The sequence below is a fragment of the Nymphaea colorata genome, chromosome 4, assembly GCF_008831285.2.
Source record: "Nymphaea colorata isolate Beijing-Zhang1983 chromosome 4, ASM883128v2, whole genome shotgun sequence".
Taxonomy (NCBI): domain Eukaryota; kingdom Viridiplantae; phylum Streptophyta; class Magnoliopsida; order Nymphaeales; family Nymphaeaceae; genus Nymphaea; species Nymphaea colorata.
In genome coordinates this window covers 23031904-23052776 of record NC_045141.1, presented here as the reverse complement: position 1 = coordinate 23052776, position 20873 = coordinate 23031904, and the positions used below count along the sequence as shown (strand labels likewise).

At 40.6% G+C, this 20873-nt stretch overlaps 3 protein-coding genes across 3 annotated transcripts; all 3 read left to right on the top strand.

The window, feature by feature from the left end:
- The first annotated feature begins 2143 nt into the window (after window positions 1–2143).
- LOC116252312 (hevamine-A-like) lies at window positions 2144–3244 on the top strand. The gene has a single exon (XM_031626482.2). It carries the CDS (start codon window positions 2198–2200, stop codon window positions 3155–3157), a length of 960 nt encoding a protein of 319 aa, XP_031482342.1. The 5' UTR covers window positions 2144–2197; the 3' UTR covers window positions 3158–3244.
- An 8785-nt stretch (window positions 3245–12029) lies between these two features.
- On the top strand, window positions 12030–13004 carry LOC116253267 (hevamine-A-like). Its single transcript, XM_031628033.1, has one exon. It carries the CDS (start codon window positions 12030–12032, stop codon window positions 13002–13004), a length of 975 nt encoding a protein of 324 aa, XP_031483893.1.
- A 5120-nt stretch (window positions 13005–18124) lies between these two features.
- Window positions 18125–19308, top strand: LOC116253334 (hevamine-A-like). The gene has a single exon (XM_031628111.2). It carries the CDS (start codon window positions 18159–18161, stop codon window positions 19137–19139), a length of 981 nt encoding a protein of 326 aa, XP_031483971.1. The 5' UTR covers window positions 18125–18158; the 3' UTR covers window positions 19140–19308.
- The last annotated feature ends 1565 nt before the right edge of the window (window positions 19309–20873 follow it).

The following is a 20873-nucleotide window of genomic DNA, read 5'->3' as shown; positions in this document are numbered from 1 at the left end:
TATTTCAAGCACACTTCTCTGGTGGGTACAGGCCGAATACGTACTCACAATGCATCTCATACGTAGTCAGTCTACTTCAAATGGGATGGGATTTTTGTTTCATCCTCAGAAGATGCGACGAATTCTTCCAGGAAATCCGAGGCCATTCCTTCTTTTCTATCGAATTTGTCATAACCACTGCCTACACTCCAAGAAATTGTGTCCCTCTGAGCTACTTCCTCGCGGGCAACTCGACTTCTCGCCCTGGAGACACTGTGTTGGACGGCGTCGAAGTCATCGTCGACGGCGGGCCCCCGAAGTTTTACGAGGGACTGGCGGAGTACCTGAAGGCGTAAAGCACGACGGAGAATCCCATTTTCATGCGACAGCGCCGCAGTACGACTACCCGGAGACGTTCGACTCTAGTTCCTATGACATCGCGTGGCGGCCGGCATTCTATGTACATCATAATATTGGAAAGCGTTTGATAAGAACATTGTGTTAATGAAATACATTTTTATGGAACACATGTGAAAAACAACATACTTTATACACGTGAAAACAAGCGTAAAAACACATGTGAAAACAACGTACTTTATATTCAGCAATCTTTTATTAGTAGATTTAGAAAAAATATCATCGGTCGCCACCACGTTTTTCCGTTCCCTCCATGTTCTTCATTATTTCACCAGTTTAGACCTTCCCCTTGTAAAAACACATGTGAAAACAACGTACTTTATATTTACTCGATTTCAGCTTTTGCGTCTATCATTATTTTTGGGAAGAAAGGTAAATGGAGGTGCCAAGTTAAAAAGGAATTACTTGAAAGGAGAATGGGAAACATGGAATATTTCTTGGTCAGTCGTGAACTTGCTTTATTTCTCTCAATGCCAGTGTGTCGAATATCGCTCCGTATAATCGGCCGTTTGTCAACCTGGTAGAACTTAGGAAATTACAAGTTTATATTTGCATTGCTAACCATGACCGTGAAATCTGTTGATATGCGAAACTTACTCATTCACCATTTCTATGTTTGAAACTGGATCACTGCAAAAATTTGATTTCAACCATTTGGATCTGTAGGGACCAACTTCTATGACTCTTACTGATGATTTTTCGAGAGTAGTGACTTGGGTAATTAAATACAAGGAGGAAGTTTCCTCAAAGTTTTTAGAACTTTATAAAATCATTTAAACTGAATTTTTGTCTCTGGAAGGGCGCTTCATGACCTTTGGTCTTTGTTTGGTCTAAGATGTCAGGTTTTGAGATCTATGGATTTAAGATCAGGCCCTCTGCTTTTAACTTAGCAAATATTTTGCTAATGTTATAACAAGCGTAAATCTAAGGTCTGGCGTAAGATTTCCAGTTTGGTGATCAGCCATGGACCTTTGTCTGAATCTTTTCATCAAATGCACGCCCCTTACAGTTAATACTTAAGGTTCATTATTGATAGGTGCTTGACAAAGTATGGCATCAGCCCTATGCGAATAACTAGGAAACATAGATGATTGGTTTTGGATATGAGATAGAACCACTAGATATCCTGCAAATCATAATCTGACTTGAGGCTGCAACAGATATAAAACTACAAAACCAGATCAATCTTTTTTGTGTGTAACCAGATCTGGACTTGTCAAAATTAGAGACTTACCACATCAAATCTAAATCTAATTGAGTGTGATTTTTCATGTTGAATCGGCCCACTTAGAATTGATTTTCAACTGAATATTGGGATCATGTCCGATCGATCGAACCATTGACATCCGTATGAAGCGATTCCTCAACGCAGCATGCACAAGTAGAATACGGTTCTGGGTTAAGGATGTTACTTTTTTGTGTATATGCCGCAAAGTTTAGTTCTATTTAATGTTCGTTATTGGTATAAACACAAGATTAGACGCTTTGGAATTATGATCTCTCTGTCTCTCAAGGTGTGACTAATGGAGTCCTTTGGGCCGCTCGTATCGAGTCAATAAATGTGCACAAGAAGATGACAAAAAAGCAGGCCAGGGAAGGGTTCTCCAGTAGTATTTCCGGGCTTTTACCCATCTCACCAACAAAGAACATCTCGAACGTGACTTTCTCTCTCCCGTGTCGGCAGTCGGCAGATAAGTTTGGGGGCTACAGGAAAAAGGAGATTCTATATATATCACCTCTTCATCTCACCACCTTGCATACCCATTCCTCTGGCTTTCTCCCCTTTGCTCGTACGCAAAAAATGGCTTCTTCTCCATCTTCCGCCTCCATAAACTTGCTCCTCATGATCTGCATGCTTGCTGCTTTGGCCGGTTACTCTAATGGAGAGGGGAAGATTGCCATCTACTGGGGTCAGAATGGCCCTCCCCCAATCCAGGAGGCAACCCTGGCAGAGACTTGCGAAACTGGGACCTTTTCCTATGTCATGATAGCCTTCCTGAACGTCTTCGGTAAAGGCCAGAGCCCACAGTTCAACCTGGCCAACCACTGCCCTAGCTACACCTCATGCCCTGCGCTGGCCAGCCAGATAGCCCGCTGCAAGGAGCTGGGAGTGAAGGTATTGCTCTCCTTGGGGGGTGGCATCGGCTCCTACGACATCTCATCACCCGATGATGCCAAGTCCGTGGCCGACTACCTCTGGAACAACTACCTCGGCGGGGAGTCGCTCACCGGCCCCTTCGGGCCGGCCGTGCTCGACGGCATCGACTTTGACATGGAGGGCGGCACCCCCACTTACTACGGCGACTTGGCCACGAACCTCAAGGCCTATAGCACTGACGACAACCCTGTCCTGTTGACAGCCGCACCTCAGTGCCCTTACCCCGACTACTGGCTGGGCGCAGCAATCAGCACGGGCTTGTTCGACATCGTGTGGCCGCAGTTCTACAACAACCCTCCTTGCCAGTATCCGAACGTTGCAGGAAATCAAGAATATTGGAATACTTGGACTACGCAGGTTTCAACTCCCACATTCTTCCTGGGGCTTCCTGCTGCGCCCAATGCTGCTCCTTCCGGTGGTTACGTCTCCCCGGATGAGCTCATCTCTGAGGTGCTTCCCATTGTAAAGCAATCACCAAAATATGGAGGGATCATGCTGTGGAGCAAGTACTGGGACCAGCAAAATGGGGACTATAGCCAGCAAATCCAGGGTGACCTTCTAGAGTTCAGCTCCCTACTTTCTAAAGTAGTAGAAAATATCTAACGTGAAGGGCTAGGTCCTTCGCGCTCTAGAGAAAGTGCTTCTTTTAGCTGTATAAGCAAATAATAAATAAAGGCGCTTTTCTCAATCTATCTGCTTGCTCCCATCGACTCTTGGACTTTTTGGGATCTTTTCTTTATGATCTGAAGAAGAAAGTTGTTCCAATGTTTAGAATACAAGTTTTCCAAGAGTAATCGGTTGGGTAATTAGTCCATCACTGTTTAAACCATTCTTCCTCATCAGTGGCAGCATCACAAGTACAACTTGTTTCGTCCAGTGCTGGTGTAGTTTTTGGTTCACATGAAGACACTTAAATTCTGTCATGTATATTTTTGATGGATATTCTCCCCTTTCTCTGCAGACTTCTGCATTTATATTAACTTGGATCGGATACAACATATATATATATATATATATATATATATATCCGTACGCCTTCACCCCAATCGAAAGTTTTGCGCCAATGTTAAAAGAAACTAAGAAATTGGGGCAACTCCAAGTGAATATGAAGATTGTCAAGTTGAAGATTCTTAAGCAGATCCCAACCCTGAGATGGGAAAGGTTACCTGCAACTAAATGCTCACTGCCGTCTGGCCCATCTCCATAAGATGGCAACCGCATACTCTTATAAAATTGAAATAATGCAAAATGTCCTCCGGAAAACAGGCAAGATTTGTTCGTGCCTTGCTCTTGCTGAACGGAGAAAGCTTGAGACCATAATGCACAAATATTTACAAATAAATAAAATGGACGCGACCCACAGGGCAACGGGAGTGGTCCCCACACCGAACTCTGCTGAATGTAAACGGGTCACGCGTCGCTTTTTGGCACCATAGCAATTAGAGTGGTCCCCAGGTAAAGCACGCTGAGCGTAGAGAGTGCCACGTACGTTCGTTATCACGATTTATTGTCCTTTTTTCCACGAACAGGAGGAGAGTGGGCCCCACCCAACCTGGAAGATTATACCCCTTTTCCGTTGTTAGGGGCATTGCAGGTTTTGAATGATGAATATCCAGCACATATGTAAAATTTCGAATAAGTCTATCATGAAAATTCGTTATTAGAACAACTAAAACAATTGAGTCTATCTCTCTGCTTATTAGACGTCGAAAAAATCTGTCTCTCTTCATTAAACAAAGCATTGTTATTGGAGTTATCCCAACAATGTGTTATGAAACTTTTACTTGCTCAAATGGTACCACTCAACAAAAATCAAGTTATTTACAAGAGAGAGGGAGTTAAGAGAGAGAGAGAGAGTACTCATTTTGGGTCAGTCGTGTAGAGTCCAGAAATTGTTAGTAGAAGAGGAGGCAGAAATGTTGATTGGCATTTAACGCTCTACTCTCGACTAATTTCTTTCGTCTGGAAATAAACTTGTGCAGACCAAAGTTTTTTTCCTTAGTTAAAGTTTCATCAAGAGGATAAGGTAAGGAAGAAACATGGCATTCAGTGGAAGTTTGTGGTCTTCCTCTCTTGCGAGGGAAAGCTCAAAGGGTTTTGAGAGTTCAAGGTGTAGCATCAGAATATTTCCCATTACATCAAGGGAAACATTTGCGCGGGAAGAGCTAGAGGATGGTGCATAATCAATTCGAACAAACTATTGATGTCTGCAGGACCTCTTATAAGCCACCAAGACACTATGTTAGCGTTTGAAGGGAAAGTTTGGAGCTCTCCCATAGCTTGTTCTCATAGATTTATCTAATGGGAATGATTTTTGAATGAATGTTTTGCTTTTGTGTCAAGGCACTAAATGCAAGTTTTGTACTTTATAGGAACAAGGGGTTGAGTGAAAGCTTCAGTTTTCTTGATGAGATACTCTGCATGTTCACCCAAAGTATTTTGCTTTTGTGTGTGTGAGATCATCCTATCATGGTTTTACTCAATAGAAGTTTTTGAATATCGTGGTTATCTAAAAACAACCCCACCACTAAAACATGGTCTAGATGTTGGTACACTTCTCTTCTTAGGATCATTACATCAAAATGAGAGTTTATTTTCATGAATCCCAAGAACGTCACAAAGTGTTATACAACAGAACAATGTTATATTTGGAAATTCATAATAAAATTACTACTACATCAAACTTCACCACCCTATTAGTAGAGCGTTTCTACACTCTTAAGACGAAGCCAAATTATACATGTCGCGTCAGTAGCATCTGGAGATAAGATGTGAAAAGACATGCTTTGACAATATTGGTTAATCTGCTACTAATTAGATGCTTGACGTCCTCCTTATGTCACCTTCATTTCTACCTAATAGAACATCCTAATATTATTCTTACATACTAATAAAAACAATTTATCAACTAATTAGGAGACAGAAATTCCTTGCCACTGGCCTGAATTTTGCTAATGTCACTGGGGTTGTCTTTGTGTAGATCTCTCTCTCTCTCTCTCTCTCCTTGAATAGTTGCTTGACTCACATGTACAAAGGAGCCCAAGGGACCGAAACTTCATTTGTTTGTCTCTTACCTTTGGGATTCAAGGCTGCCTCGAAACTTGAGTGTGAGGATCATGCTAGAAGGAAAGGAAGAAAGAAGGAAAGAAAGAAAGAAAGAGAGAAATAAAAAGATTTGTAAAACTTCATGAAGATGACAACTTAGGAAGAGTGGGATTTTTATAAAACTTGATGAAGATGAGGACAAGTTAGGAGGACACATGCATATGGCGCCGTACTGTGAAGGTTTGTCATCTTTATCGTCTCGTGAATGAATGCGTATCCAGCTGAGGATCCCAGGCGCCACCATATCATTTTTTCCATGAGAAAAGACCTTATGATAAAATAACTTCAATACCCTTGAGTTAAAAGGTTGAAGCTGCCCCATATAAGATTAAAACGAACAAGGTAATAAAAGCAATTTTTTGAAGAACGAAAGTGCTCTTATGAGCTGGCCGAACTTTGCAGGGCCGGATAACTCAACCCCGTTTTACTACAATCCAAACCTTCGGACCATTCACTCCAAGCGAACCAAACGACTCTTATAAACCAAAAATGGCTTATTTTGGTAATGAGTTGTAACTCACAACTTACAATTGCGATTCTTTTGCGATCGCCATTATCAATGTACTCAATTTCCATATAAAACCAAGTGGTTGCTTTACATTGATGACAGATACCAGAAAAAATTTCAACATAGAAACAAAGAAGGCGAGGGTTCTGCAGATGGAAAAAGGAGTCTTTTACTCAATGTTTGAAGGTATAACGAAAGAGGTACTCTTCCGGAAGATTTGATCAGTTCTCTATTCCGGCGACACGAAATGATCCGTCTTCTACTGCACATGAATTTGCAAGGTTTGGTCAGTTCACTGTTCCGGGGAACCTTTTTATGGTTTCATCTTTTCACCCAAACCGGATCCCAATGACAAATGAGTAAGTCTGTGGAATGAGCCCGAGAAATTTGAGCTCAGCTTGTTCATTTAATCAAGCTGAGTTCTAGTTCGTGAACTCAATTCATTTGTCTCGAGTTTCACCTCTTAGAAGATTCAAAACTGAGTTTGTTCAATGTGTCAACCAGTCAACGAGCTTTATCAAGCTCATTTAAGCAAGTTTCCAAAGAGCTCAATGTGTCTAACCAAATTAAAGCTAACATTTAGAATTTAAAAGGCACGAGTCTATCAAGTTATAAGAGTCGAGCTCAAACCTATTATGTGGATCTTAACTCAAGTTCAAACCAAGCTTAAGCTTGAGGTTTTATGTGTCGAGCCAAGCCCAGCTTGAGCTTGAATCAGCTCGGGAATAAGCCTAATTACGAGCTCGAAGTAATCTATGATATCCCTGAAAATACCATTTCATGAAAACCTAATTCTCCAACCGTCGAAACCTAGCTCGTTTTGTCTGGGTCACAAGATCAAAACATGTCCTCAGGGTTTAGGCTATTCAATTAGTTTTTCTACAAACCTAGTTTTGATTGTCTCCCAAATACGCCATCAACACCATGTTGGAACCTAAACTCACACTTCAAATTAAAGGTCAGATGTTGAGTGCCTAATTGCCATGATGAGATATAGTAATCTAAACAGTAGAATGAGTTGGGTTTGGGATCCAAGATTTCTCCACTTTACTGAACCAGGTTCGATTTCGGCAAACCTCCAGTGCTTTTAGCTGTGAAATATAGATCTCATTCAAATTTGATCTATTGATATCTCCAACTATCAACTCCAAGCTGGTCGGTCGATGAAGGCCCTCCATGGACTAGGAATTATGCAAGCCACATTAAACTCCTTATTTATCAGTTTTTAATTTTTTTTTTCAATAGTATGAGCAATAGGCATTTCTGAAATCACATTAAACTATTTCTTGATTAAGCATGTGCGTCAGTAGCACCTGGAGATAAGATGTGAAAGGACATGCTTTAACAATATTGACTAATTTGCTGCTAATTAGATGCTTGACGCATGTTACCTTCGTTTCTGTCTAATAGAACATCCTAATATTATTCTTGCATACTAATAAAACGAATTTATCAAATAACTAGGTTACAGAAATTCCTCGCCCACTGGCCTGAATTTTGCTAATGTCATTTGGGTTGTCTTCGTGTAGAGGTCTCTCTCTGTCTCACTCTCTCCTTGGCTAGCTGTTTGGGTCACATGTACAAGGGAGTCTGAGGGGCTGAAACTTTCTTTCCTTTGTCTCTTCTCACCTTTGAGATTCGGGGCTGCATTGGAGCTTGAGTGTGATGATCAGTGCTAGAAAAAGAGAAAGAGAGAGAGTGCTAGAAGGAGAGAGAGAGAGCGCAAGATTTTAAAAACTTCATGAAGATGACAACCTAGAAAGAGTAGGATTTTTAGAACTTGATGAAGATGAGGACATCTTAGGAGGAGACATGCATGGCGTTCTGTGAAGGTTTGTCATCTTTATCGTCTCGTGATGGAAGGCGTATCCAGCTGAGGATCCCAGGCGTCACCATGTCATTTCTTCCATGAGAAAAGACCTTATGATAAAATAGCTAAAATGCCCTTTACCATAAAAGATTGAAGTTGCCCCATACAAGAATAAAATGAAGAAGGTGATGAAAGCAACTTTTTCTAGAACGAAAGTGCCCTTATGAGTTGCCCTTGAACTTGGCAGGGCAGGATAACTCAACCCCGTTTTACTACAATCCAGACCTGTGGACCATTAAAGAAAATACTCACGAAACTAAGACGATCCAAATGTAAAAACAAGCGAATATCAAAGGTGATGATCAGTTCGAATCAAATCCGTGCCTCAATATGAAAGAGGGCACCTCTCCAACTTGAGCATAACGCGTGGCAAAACGGTCGGTACCATCATCCCCACAAGATAAAGATCTCATAGATCTCTTTAAACTTGTAAGTTGGAAAAATGGCCGATGCAAAACTCATCTGGGTCGCTCTTGTGAAGTCCAAAAATTGAGATCTAGTCGCACACACAGGGATGAAACAAATGTACACGGGAAGGGAAAAAAAAAAAGAAGAAAGAATGAAGGGAATGGGATATTATAGAAATTTTTTATAACACATTGTAGACTTTTTAACTTTTCCATAATCCTCTTTTGTCATTCTAAAAAGCCATCTTTTTTACTTAGTCAGGAATGTTGGTCATTACACATTACGTTCCTATGTATAATTTTTTTGTACACCGAGGCATGGACATAAACAGTTTCCGAAAGCAGGGATTTGAATTGACATTCGAGACTCTCCTCTTCACTAATTTCTTTCGTTTGGAAATCAACTTGTACAGTTCAAAGCTTTTTCCTCAGGTTAAAATTCAACAAGAGGACAAGATAAAGGACGACGCACGACATTCTATGAAAGTTTGCGATCTTTCTCTCTTGTAAGGGAAAGCATGAGCATAGAAACGGCTGAGGGTTCAAGGTGAAGGTAGCATCAAAATTTTTTCCATGGCACCGAGGGAAAGATTTCCGCCGGAGGAGCCTTTTCCTGCGTTTCTCCTTAAACAGCTAGAGGCCGGTGTATAATCGAGTCGAATAAACTATTCATGTGCACCGGACCTCTCATACGCGAACAAGCTGGCACTATGTTAGTAGCATTAAAATACTTGCAAGAATAACTAGTTCCTTTTCACCTTTTATTTTTATAGACAAAGTCCTTACCCTAAATTCGACCGGCCACATATATATATATATAATATATATATATATATATATATATATATTATATATATATATATATATATATATATATATATATATATATATATATATTATATATATATATATATATATATTATATATATATATATATATATATATATATATATATATATATATATATATTATATATATATATATATATATATATATATATATATATATGCGCACACCTATATTACAGTCCAAATGCTAGGGGGCCATTAAAGAAAGTAAGCAAAACTCAGATCCCAACCGTATTATGGAACGGTCATGGCTACCAACTTCAGCATCATATGTGTTTAAATGGTCACTGTCATCTTCATAAAATGGCGATCAGCTCACATTGCTTCAAAAGTGTGATCTGGGAAATTGGCCGACGCAACACGCACATGCATATCTTCGTGTGCCTTAATCCAGTGAAATAATCCATCACAATGCATCTGTATAAGATAAAAATTAAATGCACAAATATCTAGTAATAAATAAGTTGCTCTGCACTTTGCATGAAAAGTGCATCCTTTTTGTAAGAAACAAAAAAGAAAGACTTAAAAGGTCGACGGAGAAGACGTGATGCAACCGAACAATAATCACACTCTTCTTTGTACAGAAAAATCTTACAATTGCATTATTCGAGAAAATGCTAGGGGGTGATTGCATGTTGGGTTGAGGCCGACGAAGTAAGTTTGTAGGACTGATCGTGCTTTTGTGTACGCGCCCCTCGAGCCTGCAGACGGAGGGAGGGATTCCAACTGTGTCATCTCACACAACTTCGCACAGCAAAACCTAACAGTTGCATGTCTTGAGTGAATGTTAGGGGCAATTGCATGTCCGACTGTGGGTGATGAAATGCGATTATGTAACCGATCGTGCTTTCGTGTGTATGCTCCTCGAGTCTGTAGATGGAAGAACTCAAATTGTGTGCTTGAATGTATATTAAATGGTCATCGGTCTTATACTTTAAGCTATTGGTCGAAACATGTCGTTTAGCAAAGACGACGCACCATTTCGTGTCCGATTGAAACTGATAAACAACGATCTCGAGTATGAAATGATGAGTTTTTTTTTAGTATAATATGACAAAATTGTTTTTCTCATAAAAATCTCATCAAATTTAAAAAAAACTAAAATATAAAAAATAAAATGTGAAATCAAAATTAGGTAATGAAAAAAATAAAAACTGTGAAACATGTGAAAAAACATAAAAAAACACCAAAAGGGGAAAAAAATGTGAATAATACGTGTTTTGTTTATTTTTGTGTTTTTTTAAACTCATTTTTTTCTCGTGTTTGAGGCTGACTCGTTTTTAACAATTTTTTCACTGTTTTTTAATAAAAATCACATTGAATGACCCTGCGTGTATAATACACAACTCAAACAACATACACTAAAGGTCGAGCACGCTGCCTTACTTGAAGTCGTCTCCTTTTAGTGCACAGGCACACAAAACATGTACCTTTGGATAATAAAGGGGTAGTTACGTCTTTCATGTTTACGCTGATTTGATTGTCGAATCGATATTGTGGGCAGTAACGTCTTTTAAGATATAAATTGATTGAAAAGACAGTGAGTTCTTTTAATACATAAGTTAATTGGCTGCTAATTTTGATTTCATTGTAAAATTCCAAAACCTTTTGTTAACAGGTGGCAAAATCACAGGTCTGTGCTTCGCTACTTTGCTCCCTAATATTCAAGGATGATGCAAGAGCTCGAGATCCAATACACATATTCATGTGTTGGACCTCTTATAAGCGGCCACGGCACTATGTTAGGCAGAGTGAGTTAGCCTTTACAAAAGAGTATATTTTTTGTCACCTTCTAGTTACTGGTTTGAATATGGTGGCTTGTAGAACAGAGCTTGAGAAAATCCATAGCCTATATTGGATTCATTTTATATTCGTACGTTATCGACAATCCAAATCTTGCTGCTAAGGAACTAAAGAAATTACATTAAGCCAACTCAGTTGTAAACTCCAGTGAACATGAGGAGTGACAAAGTTGAAGACTCTGAATCAAATAGACCATATTTTGTAAAAGGCCGTTCACTACCACCTTCACCACAATTCTAGGCGGCATAATCTATCATGGTCATCACCACAAAATAACGATCTCATATCGCACCAAGATTGTGATTTGGTGCAACAAAGCCACAAATTCGTGCTCTTTGAAGTTAAATAATCCACCACATAAGACATTCAAGAGCACAACCTATTTAGTAAAAGATGAGCAAACTGCTTTACCTTTACATTAAATCTGCATTCTCTTTTGTGCTGAAAAAGAAAAAACTCACTACCAGAAAAAGGACATGATAAAGATCTTCACATGGGTAAAATTTATTAAGAAACAAAGCTAGTCACGCATGTGTGGAAAGACTCATGGTGGTCATTGTCATCTGCAGTTCTCTTATGAATTTTATATCCCGCTTTCTCTGATCTACCTCTGTGGGTGAGACTAAAACGAGTCCTTCCCGTCCCATGTGTTTTTATAACAAGCTTCTCTCGATGACAGAAAAGGAAGAGACACACGGCACCATTCTTAGGCTTGTGATGGTTCTCCTCTTGCCCATAAATGCCTATCCAGTTGTATTTAATTCCAGCATTTTACAAAATATGATAAACAGACAGGAGCACCTGCACATGCATGTTTAAAAAGGCAGATAAATGTGTTGCGCTACTAGGACAATGTGATCCTATATATATCTCATCTTCATCCGCCACCTTGCATGCCCATTCCTCTCTCCCTCTTTCCCGTATACGCAAAAAAATGGCTTCTTCTCCACCTTCCGCCTCCATGAAACTGCTCCTTATGATTGGCATTCTTGCTGTCTCCGTCGGTTACTCTAACGGCGATGGGAAGATTGCCATCTACTGGGGTCAGAATGTCCAAAACGAAATTCAGGAAGTGTCCTTGGCTGAGACCTGCGAAACTGGGACCTTTTCTTATGTGGTGATAGCTTTCCTCAACGTCTTTGGGAATGGCAAGAACCCACAGTTCGACCTCTCCAACCACTGCCCCAGCTACACCTCATGCCCTGAGCTGGCCCCTCAGATTGCCCGCTGCAAGGAGTTGGGAGTGAAGCTCCTGCTCTCCTTGGGTGGAGGAGGCAGCGGCTTCAACATCACGTCGGCGGAGGACGCTAAGTCCGTGGCCGACTATCTATGGTTGAACTTCCTCGCTGGGGAGTCGTACACCGGCCCCTTCGGGCCTGCCGTGCTCGATGGCATCGACTTCGACATGCTGGGCGCCGGCACCACAACTTACTACCCCGACTTCGCCACGTACCTCAAGGACTACGCAACCGACGACCACCCCGTCCTGTTGACGGCAGCACCTCAGTGCTTTTACCCCGACTACTGGCTGGGCTCAGCAATCAGCACCGGCTTGTTTGACATCGTGTGGCCGCAGTTCTACGACAACTCTCCCTGCCACTACCCAAACATGGCAGGGCTGGAAGAATATTGGAACATTTGGACTACGCGGGTCACAACTCCCACATTCTTCCTTGGCCTCCCAGCTGCGCCGGAGGCAGCTCCCAGCGGTGGTTATATCCCGCCGGAAAACCTCATCTTCGACGTGCTTCCTATTGTAAGGGGTTTACCAAAATATGGAGGGATATTGCTGTGGAACAAGTACTACGACCAGTTAAACGGGAACTACAGCGACCACATCAAGTGTTACGTTCGAGAATTCAACTCCCTACTTTCTTATGTAATAGGAAGACCTGATCTCCCTAAATAACTGCGGAAAACAGCTCTCTCCGAAGTGGGCAAGTAGCACAGCACTAAGACAAGCCAAAACCTAATATGATATATCATCCAAGGCCTCGGGGATCGATCTGCCTCTAGAAACAGTGCTTCTTTGCTTTAGCTGTATAAGCAAATAATAAATAAAAGCCCGCTTCTCGTTTACTTAATCTCTTCCAAGGACTGCTGGACAGGTGAGAATTTTTCTTCATCTGAAGCAAAAGGTCCAGCCATCTGCACTTAATTTTCTTGTGTCATTCGAATATCACTTTAAAATCGTAATTTTGTGCGCCTTACTTCCATTCGTCTGCGTCTTACTCCTGCTAAATTAGAACACCCGCAAAAGTCTGTCACACTACATTTAGATAGATCATAATATACGAATACTTAGAAAATAAATAAATAAATATATTGCCGTAACAGTTGCATGAATATCGTATTCTTGAATGGGGAAAGAACGAATTAAATTAAGGTAACGGGAGAAGAAAGAACTCATGAATCGATCATTCACATGGGTTACTTAAATTAAAATAATAACAACATACGATCACAGATAGAAGGCAAGTACACTCTTGCCACTCCTCAAAAAGCGTATTTGGCCTTTGTTTTGTCGGGTTTTGCGGTAATGAGTTAATGCTTTTTATCCGTAAATCAAATTTTGCCTGTAATGATCCGTTTTTTATAATAAAAAGTAGGGGGAGCCTAACTATCTCTCAACAGCCAGTTCTTAGTGGCAAAAGTTCAAAGCAAACATGCAACAACTGGAACAACTCCTAATAATAGCAACAACTAAAACAACTCCTAACGTTAGCTCAAGCACTTCGAGTCAATTGCGTCATCAATCACATGCTCGTTGTAACGTCAATCAGAGCATCAGAACGAAGTCACGAGTTCAATATATAAAAAAAAATAAGATTAGAATATTAAGTTGTCACAGAGAAAACATTAGACTTGCATGGGTATCTGACGGCTTATTAGTTATCAAGTGCACATGTTTTGTGACTGTATGTATGTAAAGTGATCGATCAACGGGTTGGTAGGTGACCAGTTTTCTTTTTACATCTTCAATGTCAACTCTCTATGCAACAAATAGTGGAGCCACCAACATGTAAGTTGAAGCACAGAGGTGGTGGCTCCACTTAGAGGCATCGAAAGCTCGCTCTGTTACATAAGATGATGTATGTGGGATTGGATGAAACCTTTGGCCTTGTTCGACTGGTGTATGCATATATAGTTCAAAAAATTCTAACTAAGCATTTCTTAATCTAATTAGATTCAGCTTCAAATGTTCTGCGGGGTCTCTTTCTTTTTTTCTCTCTCTCTCTCTCTCTATATATATATATATATATATATATATATATATATATATATATATATATATATATATATATATTCCACTCAAATGTGTTTTTAACCATATTTAACGATGGAATATACCATTTGCATCGGTTTTTGGCTATACAAAAAAAAAAAAAAACACCCAATTGACCACGGAGTTAGTTTACTTTCTATGTAACAGAAACCATACCTGGCCTTGCCAAATATAACTGCCAGAAACAGCGGTCTTAGTGGTAGGCACAAGCAATTTGGTTGAGTGTATTGATGTAAAGCGATACGCTAAGCATATGAAGCCACACAATAAACGATGATGTGTAATGATGCATAAGTATCAAAAGAAAAAATGTCAAGTATATAATATCCACAAAAGACAAGACAAAAGTGAAAAATCAACAATCACAATAAGGAAATAACCAATGTAGAGTATGCCTTGCACGCACTTCATACTATTTTCAGTGACGACATAGTATAAGAAATGGGAGTTGACATCCAAACACAGGAACAAACGGTCAATCTATTCACACACAAATTTAATCCTCAAGAGAAACAATGGTCCAAATTTCTTGTGGTTGATTTTTCATTTTATAAGCGCTATTTAAAGAAATGGAAGAAATATCTTCTTAACGGATGAGGATAAAATTCTCAAGTAATTTTCTGCAAAAGTTATTGCAAAGAGAATGATACATGACCCATGAGTTATTGAGGCATGACAATGAAATAAAGATTGCTATGATAGATCTCACCAGCTGCAGCAAATCTATTAAGCGAGAAATTGTTTTTCAACTTTGGTAGCAGACATATGCTCGTAGAAAGCATAATGGACGGGAATGCCGTCAGAACTCTGACGATTGGACGTGAAGAAATTTAGGCAAACTTGCAGGTGACACTATGATGCATAGTAAGAAATTTTTTATGCACCATATTAATTCCAATTCCAGCTAATGATATCAAGATCATGCAATGGGATTCAAATTATATCAAAGTGAAAATAGTGAAAATTGAAGAACTCAGCCACCGACGTTGGTGGCTGAGGCATCAGATGCAAAACCTAATACGACTGAAGGTTAAACTGTATAAGCAAATACTAAATAAAGGCGCATTTCTCCTTTATTTGCTTGCTTCTGTGGACTGTTGGTCTAGAGGAGAACTTTTCTTCGCGATCTGAAACACCAAGAAAACTCAATTCTCGTGCTTCTATGAAAATGGCGTCAAGTATGGAATGAGCATATCAAAGGCAAAACCAAAGTCAAGGAGAGAATCTAAATAAATGATTGCTCTAAAATTATTAAGGATAATGACAATGCTCCTATGGTTGTCAAGACAAGATTTTCGTGGTAAATGATCATCGTACTGTAAATGAATAATATTTTGCATTTAATGACAATAAAAAGGAATTAGTTATAACAGCTCCTTCATCTAAGGAGCACGTTGCATGTACGAATTTTATATAAATGAAATGCTACAGAGTATAAATAGAGATGCCAATAGGTACGATTTAGATCCGATTGAACCACATGAATGTTGGAAAAAAAAATGATATCCAATTGAGATTTCAGATCAGTTGCGGATATAAAACTGACCTCAGATCGGATTTGGATTTAGATTTAAGTCAATATTAGTTGGATCGGATATAGTTTTCAATAGGTTTCTGCATTCATATTAAATGGGATCAGATATCCAATACAATTTCTATAAATAATATATATATATATAAAGGCCGAGTCGGGCACCACATACTCGATTCAGGCCGAGCCAGCAAATTTTTTTAATGGGACCGGCCTAGGCGTCAAATGACCAGCCGATTGAATACCTGGTCCGTTGCCCACCCTTAAACGTTGCATCTAGATAATTTACGATGTTTCTCCTAATCTTGTAAGGGCCGGAAAGCAACTGAGGTTCCAAGGTGTGTTCACCGACATATTCACCAAGGTTTGAAGGGAAAGATTTGCACCGGGAAAATCTTTCCCTTGATCAGTTTCCCCTTGAACAGCTTACTAGAGGGCGGTGGGTAATCGGGTTCAAATTTAGTGCCATTCGTATCTTGGACTTCTTTGTATGTTAGGCACACAGAAGTGCGCCATCAGAAAAACGACGATCATAAAGCTTGTACGTGAATTTGTTTACTCTGACAATCCAGTTCCAATTCCAATTGGGCGGCGAAAATACTCTTTAGTTGAAGTGAAGGACAATAATTCGTCTATAGCAACCTAACTTTTTAGACCTGCCTACACCAAGGCTTGAGGATGCATGTGATATGGGAAGAAGCCAAAACATATACTTGGAGATAGGATGCATGTGAAAGACATGCATGTACATTAACATAACCAAATTCTTCACGTAATGAACTGCAGAAGTTCCTTGCCCACTGGCTTGTACTGATTATGCTAATATCATTTGGGTTGTTGTCTTTATGCAGCAGATTAAAGTTGGCCGTCTCACAGAATCGGAAGACGATTATATGTTCTTTGTTTCCATTTGATTTTTTTATGTGGAAGTTGTCACCTACTTGCCCTGAAACTACATCTCCTACAAATTAACTACAAGGGGCACAAGCGCCATTTTTTTAACTTGGATGAGCCCTTGAGTTATCGCCATAAGATTTAGCATACTCCTTGGTGTAGAGGGAGAAGCACGGGTTTAGAAGGTCTATGATGGGGATAAATATGCCCCTAAGGAGAGGAAACATTCACGCACATATAACAGTGGCGGAGCCAAACGAAATTTGAAATGAGGCAATCTACACATATTTTCATGTTTGAAGGGGCACTGGTATGCATAACTTAGCTAATATTTAAAGATCCTCATTTAAAAATAAAGGAGCATTCATGGGCTGGGTAGGAAACACATCAATTCATCAATGACTAAAACACCCCCGACTAAGGAAAAAAAAAGGGAGTTTTTTAGAAAGAGAAAAAGGGTTATGAAAAAGTTAAAAAAGTCTAAAATGTTGATGTCTTTAAAAAATTTTCCAAAAATTCTAAGACCCCCACTTTTTTTGTTGAGTGTATATTCGTTATGTGCACACTTCCTGTGCATGCCACTTGATCTTTAGATTCAAATGGTTATTTAGGTCACATGTACGAGGTCCCAAAACATGCACTAGAAGGGGGATGGTGGGGGGAGCCCATGGGGTACTTTTCTTGTGTGTGAGGACCAATAAAATAGAAAGAAAGAAAGAAAGTGTAGGATTTTTAAAACTTCAAGAAGACGAGTAGGGTTTTGTAAACTAGACGAAGAGAAGAAGTTAAGAAGATAGCGTTCTGTCAAGGTTTTTCATTAATCGGAATGCATTTCCGCATTCTTGGTGCCACCATATCTTTTTCCAATGAGAAAAGAACTCATGGTGGTCATTGTTGTCTGCAGTTAAAAAAATTTATTAAGATCTCCACATGGTAAAATTTATTAAAAAAAAACAAAGCTAGTGTGGCAAGACTCATGGTGGTCATTGTTATCTGCAGTTATTTTATGAACTTTATAGCCCGCTTTCTCTGATCTACCTTTGTGGATGAGATTAAAATGAGTCCTTCCCGTCCCATGTGTTTTTCTGGGCCTTGTGATCGTTCTCCTCTTGCATATAAATGCCTACCCAGTTGTATTTAATTCCAGCCTTTTACATGTACCCATCAACAAAAACGTTTTGAACGCGACTCTCACGTAAACATACGGGAGCACTGCTCCTAAACATGCATGTTTGAAAAGGCAGACAATGTGTTGATTTTCCTACTAGGAAAATGAGATTCTATATATATCTCATCTTCACCTGCCACATTTCATGCCCATTCCTCTCTCCCTCTTTCTCGTATATGCAAAAATGGCTTCCTCTCCACCTTCCGCCTCCATGAAATTGCTCCTCATGATTGGCATTCTTGCTGCCTCCGTCGGATACTCAAACGGCGATGGGAAGGTTGCCATCTACTGGGGTCAGAATGTCGAAAGCGAAAAACACATTCAGGAAGTGTCCCTGCTTGAGACCTGCGAAACTGGGATCTTTTCTTATGTTGTGATAGCCTTCCTCGACGTCTTTGGGAATGGCAAGACCCCACAGTTCGACCTCTCCAACCACTGCCCCAGCTCCACCTCATGCCCTGAATTGGCCCCTCAGATTGCCCGCTGCAAGGAGCTGGGAGTGAAGCTCCTGCTCTCCTTGGGTGGAGGAGGCAGCGGCTTCAACATCACGTCGGCGGAGGACGCTTGGACCGTGGCCGACTACCTCTGGTGGAGCTTCCTCGCTGGGGACCCGTTCGTCGGCCCCTTCGGGCCGGCCGTGCTCGATGGCATCGATTTCGCCATGGTGGGCGCCGGCACCACAACTTACTATCCCCTCTTCGCCAGGTACCTCAAGCACTACGCAACCGAAGACCACCCCGTCCTGTTGACGGCAGCACCTCAGTGCTTTTACCCCGACTACTGGCTGGGCTCAGCAATCCGCACCGGCTTGTTTGACATCGTGTGGCCGCAGTTCTACGACAACTCTCCCTGCCAGTACCCAAACGTGGAAGGGCTGAAAGAATATTGGAACATTTGGACTACGGAGGTTGTAACTCCCACATTCTTCCTTGGCCTCCCAGCTGCGCCGGAGACAGCTCCCAGCGGTGGTTATATCCCGCCGGAAAACCTCACCTCCGACGTGCTTCCCATTGCCAGTGATTTACCAAAATATGGAGGGATACTGCTGTGGAACAAGTACTACGACCAGTTAAACGGGAACTACAGCGACCACATCAAGCTTTTCGCTCGAGAATCCAACTCCCTACTTTCTTACGTAATAGGAAGACCTGATCTCCCTAAATGACTGCGGAAAACAGCTCTCTCCGAAGTGGGCGACTAGGACAGCGCTATGACGAGCCAAAACCTAATACCATACATCATCTAAGGCCTCATTGCTCGATGTGCCTCTAGAAAAGTGCTTCTTTGCTTTAGCTGTATAAGCAAACAATAAATAAAGGCCCGCTTCTCGCTTACTTACTCTCTTCCAAGGACCGCTGGAATGGCGTAGAACTTTTATGACTTAATTTTTTGGTGTCTTTCGAATTAAGGGTCGAACGAGGAACAGTCCACAATAATTAGTATTCTTATATGGGGAAAAAACGAATTAAATTAAGATCTAATGCTTGTGGCGCACCAACGCAGTCTAATCTCTCACGGGTTGGAAATTGGAACCTGGGGAGAATGTCCCATAGAACGCAGCATGCATTCACGTCTTACTCCAATAATAATTTGATTGAGGCCCACCCACCTCAAATCAGCCGGGCTGGATCAAAGCCATTGCCAGCGGACTAAGCTAGGGCCACACAGTTATTGGGCTGACCTGATCGTCAACCTTGTGCCCATCAAATTTCAATGTCCACAATATTTGAAACCGTTATAAATTATTAGCGACGTGCAACAAGTTTCTAAGGGTGTCATTGACGAAGCCATGATTTTTTTTAAGGGTGAGCCGACAGTTCAACCTCAGAATCCAGGTAGGGGCGAAGCCATGATTTTTTTTAAGGGTGAGCCGACAGTTCAACTTCAGAATCCAGGTAGGGCCAACTGAATTCAAATTCAAAAAACACATGACACAATTAATTTTTTTTTTTTCATTGGACAGGGTGAGGCCATGGCGAATGGCGAAGCCACATATAGGTTGGTGTGGGCAGTTGCCCACACCAGCTTATCAATTTTCTTTTAATTTTTTATTAAAATCGTTTGATGTTTACTCCTCCATGAATCTAGGTGGCCCCCCTCCCTCCACTCTTGACGACACCCAAAGAGTTTCCAAGTAAACTGAAGAGAATTTTTTAATGGGACCGGCCTAGGTGTCAAATGACCAGCCGATTGAATACCGTACCCTTAAACGTTGCGTTAGATAATTTACGATATTTCTCCTGATCATGTAAGGGCCGGAAAGCAACTGAGGTTTCAAGGCGTGTTCGCCGACTAGAGGGCGGTGGGTAGTCGGGTTCTAATTTCTTATCTTGGACTTCTTTGTATGTTTGGCACACATAAGTGCGCCTTTAGAAAAACAACAATCATAAACCTTGATTTGTTTACTCTGACTGACAATCCAGTTCCAATTCCAATTGGGCGGCGAAAATATTCCCTTTAGTTGTTGTAAAGGACAATAATTCGTCTATAGCAACCTAACTTTTTAGACCTGCCTACACCAAGGCTTGAGGATGCATGTGATATGGGAAGGCTTGGCTTGAGGATGCATGTGATATGGGAAGAAGCCTTGGAGATAGGATGCATGTGAAAGACATGCATGTTGTACATTATTAGTTAAGTAGTACTAATTAAATTATTCAGTTCGTCCTAATGAGACCTTACTGCCTGCGGGAGCATATCCTAATTTTATTTTGCCATGTATATTAACATAACCAAATTCTTCTCCTAATGAACTGCAGAAGTTCCTTGCACGCTGGCTTGTACTGATTATGCTAATATCATTTGGCTTGTTGTCTTCATGCAGCAAATTAAAGTTTCTGGTCTCCCGGAATCTGAAGACGATTATATGTTCTTTATTTCCATTTAATTTTGGAGGTGG